The following is an 8,675-nucleotide window of genomic DNA, read 5'->3' on the forward strand; positions in this document are numbered from 1 at the left end:
AAGTAATCCCAGTTCAAAGCCAGGTAATTAAAAAGAAACATATGACTAACGTGACGGTCTTATTCGCCTATACACAATACGAGTATAAATACTTAATACAAAGTAGTTAATTTGCTTTTCAAATAAATTAACTAATTACTTAAGCATTAATTGTGTACACGAAAACAAATTTATAATTAAAAGTTTTTATGCATTTTCCCATCAATCACGAATTTAACAATCAGTTGTCTCATGCAGCAGACAGAAAATCCCACTGAATAACCTTCTGGCTCCTGATATATTATGTTATTTCATTTTAAAGGACACAAAATAAAAATGTAGTAATTCGTATGGAAAAAGTATGGCTAATGTGTGTACTTACCTGGTTCAAGTGTCGTCGCCAGCAGTATTGATGGCAGGCAGAGTAAAATGATACGTATTTCTAGTAAATGCATTGGCGTTGGTATGGGTAACATTTGTGAGTACTTTCTATGATTTTTACAGCTACCGAAATTACATGCAAAATTGTTGTCACCACCGCACAGTGGCAAGCATTTAATGTCTTAGCAGTGATAGTCTACAGCATATGTGTCAATGCGTTTACGTCGATATCCTTGAACGACGGTTCAAGTGTTGTAATTTATCCGTTTATGCAATGCTCTTTTGGGGTTAATGCGTTTTTCTGTGAAGCTACGAAATCCTTGTATCTTTGTAATTTCTTTTCTAGTTTTATTTTTTTTATGTCCTTAAATTTTAAAAAAATTGTGTTACAAAATTTGCGTTGAAATTCTTTGCCAAATGATAAATGATATTTTCGTTTGCAATGTTCCTTCTCTGTTGGTATTTGCTTTGACAATAATGATATTTACGCAAGAACTTGTTACTTAGCTTTTAAGTTGACATTAGTTTTTCATATCCTCAAAAACTGCACATCCTTGCAGTAAGCATATGTTATTATTGTTATTATTTTTATTATTTAAAGCAATTTATAGCGACTGTGATGTGTGTCCTTAGACTCATGCTTTGGAAATAATATTTGAAAATTTTATTTTTTATATTAACGCGATTCTTGAGTTATTGGAGATTTGTAACTTTTTAAAGTTTGTTTAGTTTTGGAATTTCATTTTAATTTGACGTAGAGCTTCATATCTTGATAAATCTGCATTCCTTAAGCTCGTTTGGCAAATCAACTTGATTTTTGTTTTCTCACACTTCGTCCTTCGTCCTTCCAGCTCGCAACTGTAAATAAAAGCAAAAAATAAATGCATTTTTAAAGACTTTCAACGTAATTTTTATTTTCAAATTTGAAACTAAGAAAAAAATTGGCAAAAACTATTCAAATAAATCATTCGAGAATTGCTATTTTTTCCACAATTACCATGACTTTTGTGAGCTTCCTTTTCTTTGCAAGGATTTTCATAGAGTTTCTGTTGAAGCTAGTTAAGGAAAGTAAAGCTGCTCAAAATTGCCAATGCGATTTTTATGGTATTTTTATGCAATTTTTTCTTTATCTAAATAATTGATTGCAATTGCAATATTTTCCCTTCTCTCTTTATATTTAATTTTTTATTTACTTTTAATCGAAAATTTGTGCTAAACTCTACGAGTTATTGACTTGAGTTCCTTGAAAATTTCCTATTGATTATTCATAACTAGAGTTTTATGTACTTTTTGCTTATCCAAGCTCAAAGATAATGTTTAAGGCAACAAATTTTATAACTATTTTGAAAAAGTAAATTGATTATAAATTACTTCCATATATTTTATAATTTCTTGCTACAGTATTTGAGTATACTTCTATATTCAAGGATATTTCAATTGCAATCTTTGCATAATATATATCATGAAATTAAAAAAACTATACTAGGGTGAGATTAATTTTGAAAATAAGAATAAAAAGGATATTATCTTTTTAAAAGTGCATGCTAAATGTTAGAAATATTTCTTTATTGAGCCGGATACCAATAGCAATTGATGGAGCAAACATAAAAAGGGTCCTTAAACCTTAAAGGTTATCAACCAAGCTACATTTGAAGCATTCACTCTATCTTCCTTTTTGGGGATATGTGCCCGCTGTGATGTACTAACAGAAATATTCGGATATCTTATGTGAATAGAAAAACACTTGCATAGGTCAAACTATACAACAAAAGTAGAACTTAAAATTCAAGGCTATTGAGATATTGATTGAGATATTGATCTCAATCAAAATTTCATTCCAATATACTAATATATACTGTTTTACAATATATTGGAAGTTGATGTGGCAGTGGGTGCTGCTTTCTTTCAGAATGTAACAAAAATACAAATTAAACGTTTTCAATAACATTTAAATCATGTCAGAAAGTTTAGAATGGAGCTTTTTGCTTATTTTAATACCGTGGATAAGACCAAGGTCGTCTAAAATAATTTTGGACCAGATTCAGATATTTAGGTGTGATGTGGAACCTCTTTTTTTGTACTGTACCGATATATTTTGTTAGTTGATTCTCTTCTACGTATACTAAAATCGTTACTACAACCTTTTAAATGAACATAATGTGAAAGCTTATAAAAATAATTCCGGTTTATAGAAGAGGAAAATATATTCCATCAAGAATATACCACTATTTACATTATTCGAAGGACTACCAATGATACTCGTGCCAGTCAATTGAAGTTAAAAGCATTATAGCAACGAGCTGGTTAATCAGATTTAAGTTCCATTGACTGCTGAGACATTCCAAAACTTTAGAGATATTCTTTCATGGAAACGATTTTTATCAAATAATTTATGTTGAAGTGTATACATATTGTCGACATTTTGAAAAACCACTACTGGCCCTAACACTTTTTCCAGTAATACCTATCAGTATCAGTGGCCTTTGATTTATTTTTTGTATTTAATTTCTCGTAAATAGTTTTTCTTTGAGACTGCAAGTACCAAGGGTTGAACTCTTACCCTGCGAAATTTAAAGCTCAGAGTCAGCGTTCTTTAACCAATTGACCCAAAGAAAATATGAATTGGTATTTAAGTTATTGAAGTATACTCTATAACTTGTGTATATATAGTTACTTAAATTGTTATTAAATATATATATAATTATTGTTCATTAAAGGTTGTTGTTTAGTCCAGCTTCAAACATATGAAACTGTGAGTAAAGAAAAAAGTTTAAAAAATTAATTTGAGAATTTAATACAAAGCAAATTTAAGTATCTTAAATTTCTTTTTATGTTATTATAATTTGTATTTAATTTTTTTTACTTAAACAAGAAGACGCAAATAATTTTTTTAAAGTTAAAAGGCACGACTTTTGTTGGCATAACAGCCAATGGGCACTTAACACACTGCACTGTCATAATATTGGCTCTCCGACTTAATTAATTTTTAATTACTTCTTAGTTTTAATTTAGTAAATGTACATTCTGTGTGCGCACTAACGCGCAATTATTTTAAATGAAGCTAAAAAGCTGGAAGCGCGTCCGTTGCAGGGCCCAGATACTGCTGCAGCCTCCTTCTTCATGGTTTGTTTTTTATTTGTTCCCATTAAAGTTTTTATACTTTGTCGCTGACATCTCAGTGCATTCTTAGTACCATTAGAAAGAAATTATGTAAAGCGAAACTGAGATAAAACAAACACAAAGACGATATCCTATTTGGAGGACTTAATTTAATTAATGCGCCTCAGTCAGAATGTCAACTTGAAGTGCACAAGCCTGAATGTAGACGAAGCAGAAATTCTTGCAATTGAAAGGAAAATTACAATTTATTGTACTCCTACTCCAGTTTCCAGTTTACTCTAAACTTACAATTATTATACTTAATATTTTTAATTGCTAATATCCTGAATCCTGGACGATTCAATGAGATGTGAAAATAAATGACTTAAGCAGTTAAGGCTTCGAAGGCTGCGAAGGCCGTTGAAACTTCATTGTAATTCAGTCATAATTTTAATCATTTTTTTAAAAGTAAACATAATAAATCGAGTTTTATACTCCTTCGTTATGCAAAAATTATGTCATTCAATAATTCATGGAAATTATGTTGATTTATTGTTGAACGTTTTAAGTTTGTTATATGGATATACTTTGATATATTAAGGGATTTATTTTAATCTAATTTCCTTATTACAATATTGCATGACATTTCTAATGAGGTTATGCAGGTTCTTTTTGACATAAGACACCAGCTTATTCATTAAAAAGAATACATTTGTCTGATTAAATTAATTAACTTCAAATTCAAAATGATATTTTTTGCATTATTAATAAAACATTTATATTTTTTAACAACAACTAAGTTTCATTTTAAACACCATAATTAATCATAAAGTCATCTCTTTGATTATTATTTTACAGTTTAAGTAGAAGTACGTGTTAAAGAAACAGCACACCGTTTGGTAAATAGTTGGTAATTTATTTAAAAGTCTATATATACGATAAGGAACAAACGTATTTCTCAAGAATTCAAAAACCCTTACCTTAAATACAGAATTATGCAGTTCCTAAGTCAACTCTTTGTGAAACCATTTAAAATTATTTTCTTAGAATTGCATTTTTTATTCTATTCACCCGATACCAAGTAAGGTTTTAGGGAAACCACAGATTATAAAAATTTTGAGATAATAACAATAAATATATATACTTATTTAAGTCAACTAATTTTGTGGCGATAATTTCTCAAGTATTTCATTCAAATATTAGAAAATGGTAATACCGTAACATCTTGAAAGTTGTTCGCATGTTTTACCAAAGAGAATCAAACAAATATATGCTTTTAAACAACTCTAAAGATGGATATTGGGCAATATCTAAAGTAGCTTTATAGTCAACTCAAAATTCACTTTAATAAATATACTGAATTTTATTTTAAGCCTATTGTAGCTTTTGCGACTAAGTGTATCTCACTACACTGATAATGCGTACTTGGGTATAATATTTAGACAAAAAATCAATTAAATAAAAAAAATAAAAGTTTTTGTTGTTGCAATTCATTATTGTTGGAAACCTCTACACTTCAATTAAAATTAAAATTATTATACAACGTCTTCACTTTTTGTATTCAAAGTGAGATTTTTTGTTGTAGGATACTCCACTTTTTAATTATAAATCATTATATTACGTTTTGTTTCCTTGTTTCGTTAAAACTACTATATTTTTAAATAAAAGTATATTGGAAACATTTAAATGATATAGAAAAGAAACTGTTTGTAAGATTATTGAAGAATATAAAAGGAAGAAGTAATATTTCATTTTAATACTTAAAGTCTTAAAGTAGCACACCCATTTAATTACTCACATACGTACGATCATAAATATCAATACTTTTTATTTTACTAACTCGAAATTATAGAATAAATAAGTACTACTTAAGTTTTTATTTACAAATTGTCCCTACACGCCTTTTCCTTAATAATTTATTAACTGGACTTCGTACTTATCAGGCACAAGCCATAACACTGGGCAAAATGCAAACAAATGAAGCTGAACTCTTAAACAAACATAAATACAGACCAACATATCTACGAGTGATATATAACTAGCTGAAATATATGTATGTACTAATGCAAATTACAAAAAAAAAAACATTTCTTTTGTCATAAAACATTTTTGCTTTCCGGCATTATCTTTACACATATTTTAACAAATAAAGAATTCTATTATTTTTCTACTGCAATTACTGTCGACTATAATTTTCTTGCATTACTTAAACATATATCTTCAGTGACACACCCCTGCAGTAACCGCCTGGTCGACTGCAAAGTCGGTCGTCCAACGTTTCTTAAACAACATTGCCATTGTCCTGTGGTTGCAGTGCAACAAAATAAAACAGCAGGAATGACTTATAAAACTCATGTGCTCAGCAAGGAACTTTATAATTTCTGTTTTGGGGCTTTCCACTTATGCAAATAATGCAAAAGTAGAAATTTTTTGCTTTAAATAAAATACAAAATTTGCATAGAAAATAAAATAAATGAACTAGTCGTAGTGACCCAACATGGTAAGCCATAGCTTTAATAGGTTATCCATATATGTGTACAAACTCAGTCACATATATGTAAGACACAAATAATATGGAGAAATCTATTACGAAAATTCCATTCCAGTTTTTAAACTATGTTTAAAGAATAAGCTTTATGGAATAAATAAAAATCATTCAACAGTAAAAAGTCGTATATACATGGAGGGACTTTAATTAAATAATACCTAGAATTAGCAATTAACATACTAAATATAAACGGCTTGATTTTTAGGATGAATGCAATGCATATAATTTTTAAAAGGTTTTTATCACACTTAATTAAAATCGAAAGCTTAAAAATTGAATTATTTTTCTAACTTAATAAGAATGTTTAACATACCATATATAATTAAATGAAAATTAAAATCAAATTTAGCATTTTGTGTCCAAAATGCACTGTATTAAGAATATCTAAATTAACAAATATATTCACAAATAAATTAAAAATTAAAATTAGTATTTTTTGTTCAATTTAGTCACACTCTATTAACAATATCTATATTAGCAAATACATTTAAAAATGAGTAAAAGGGGTTTTTCAAACAGTAATGAGATACAACAACAAGAATGCATATCATATTATTTTAATTAATTGAATCTTTGGTAGACCATATAGCTGTTTCGAGTATTGCCAAATTCCCATCATCAGTACTCTTAGAAATAATTCATGTATTTAATTATTTGTAAATAAATTTTTTTGAGACTGCAAGTACCAGGAATCGAACTTGTGCCCTGCCAAATTTGAAGCTGAGAGCCAGCGCACCTTAACCAACTGACCCAAAGCTGTACTTGACGTTTACGTTCGCACATTTTTCTGAAGTTTTGTTAATTTGCTGTGAAAGTTTTGTTAGGAAATTCACTTGCTGTGTTTGTATTAGAACGAAATCATAAATCAGCTTTAGAATAAATGAATTAATTAATTATATTTTTATTTTTAATTGTTAAATTTCAATACTATTCTCTTTATAGAGGCATTATTTGTTGAATGATTTATATATTCTTTCTTATATATAGAACCCTAATCTAGGAACGTAATACTGAGAAAGTCATGCCAATGTTACTTCACGATTCGAATGTTACTCCTTTCAGACGTACTCTAAAAATAAACTCCAATATTTATTATGGTCCTAATTAGTTGCAACCAAATCATAAAAAATACTTTAATATTTTCTATTTCAATTGCACATTGTGAGTTTAATTTATTGAGGAAAATATCTAAGGCATGCAAAACGAAACAAGTTTCCATCGGAATGCTTTCAAAGTAGTTCAAACTTTTTAGTATGTAAAGTATGTCCTTTGAGAAGTTTATCAAGTTGAGGTTAAAAGTTTTGCGTTACCATTGCGTCAAGATAACTTCGTATGCCAACTTCTTCACATTTTCTAGAATATGTGCTGACCTGTATTTTTATTTCAATAATAAAATAAATGACATACATTTTCAGAATTTAATATATTTAAGTATAAAGCACTTTATACTCATATATTGTGTTCTACTAAATAGAAGGACATTTAACCGCATTAAACTGATTAAAAATAACGATTAACGGATAATAAATAAAAATATTCATTTTATGAATATAATTTTTATTTGCATGTTGGAATTTTTTATAAAGTTATTTCACATGCCATGCAATATATATATATGTAAATAATTCAAATAATTAGTATTTAATGTTAATGCACTTTGTAGCTTATTGAATATAAATTTCGTTCTGAATGTCAATTATTACAGAGAAGGACGAAGTAAAAATATATTACTGACATTAGGTTTTCTATAGTAATATTTTATATTGAGTTGATTATAGTTGAGACTATGAATGTATGGACGGTTTGTATGAGATCAAAAAGAATATAAGAATGTTAAATGATTATTTAGAGTATTTATTTCAACGTCAATGTTTATTCCATCCCTTTCAAAGTAGTCCAGGCGTAAAACCTTAAATTTAAGAAATACTGTTTGAATGTCTTCTTAGATATGAACACTTTCATCCCAACAATTATTCTAAAATATGTATATAAGTGGCTTTTCTGATTCTAGAAAACTTATCTTGTGATACCACATCTAAGAATAAGATGATTGTGACGTTATAGTTTTATAAAATATTGTCACAAACTATTGGATATGTAAAAAATTGTGTTACCACTTAAACGTTCGCAATATTCGCGAAGAATAAATCTGTAGATATTACGATTCAATATACAATCTTTCTATAGTTATATTCCTATTAACATGTTCAAGTTATTTAATACATTCCATATATTTATAATTGATGAAGATGCTAAAGATCTCAGTCCATCTGTCATGCTTTTTGGGCCTTTCTGAAAGTGTTTGTACTCCTGACATCGGGATCAAAGGCCTTCTCTCTCAGTTTTGTTTTAGCTTGGCTAGCTAGATCTCAATTCGAGTGATGATATACATAAAATCCTTTTTGCTAGCTTTCTTAAAAAGAAATTATATGGCGCAAATGTTTACTATTGAGTGGTACATAAATTATTCTGATGGTTCTTAAACTATAATAAGTTTCATTAGAAAGTAAAATAAAGAAAACTTGACGTTGATCTATCCTTCCAGCTATATGATCATTGTAAGATCTTGTTGCTAGAAGTATAACTCATAAGTCTATTGCTTGCATCCCACGTTAGGTTTTTATCAGAATGTTTTATCACATTTTTAATTCAAATGCATTTCCCTTAA

The 8,675-nt window shown here is 28.3% G+C and overlaps 1 protein-coding gene across 1 annotated transcript in view; it reads right to left on the reverse strand.

The window, feature by feature from the left end:
* LOC119674773 overlaps window positions 1–1,202 on the reverse strand; it is a 30,746-nt gene extending 29,544 nt beyond the window's left edge. The window contains exon 1 of the mRNA XM_038085929.1: window positions 362–1,202. Within this exon, the coding sequence (XP_037941857.1) occupies window positions 362–455 (94 nt within the window). The 5' untranslated portion in view covers window positions 456–1,202. The remainder of the gene's footprint in view (window positions 1–361) is intronic.
* Between the last annotated feature and the right edge of the window lie 7,473 nt (window positions 1,203–8,675).

Source organism: Teleopsis dalmanni, chromosome 2, assembly GCF_002237135.1.
Source record: "Teleopsis dalmanni isolate 2A chromosome 2, ASM223713v2, whole genome shotgun sequence".
Lineage (NCBI taxonomy): Eukaryota > Metazoa > Arthropoda > Insecta > Diptera > Diopsidae > Teleopsis > Teleopsis dalmanni.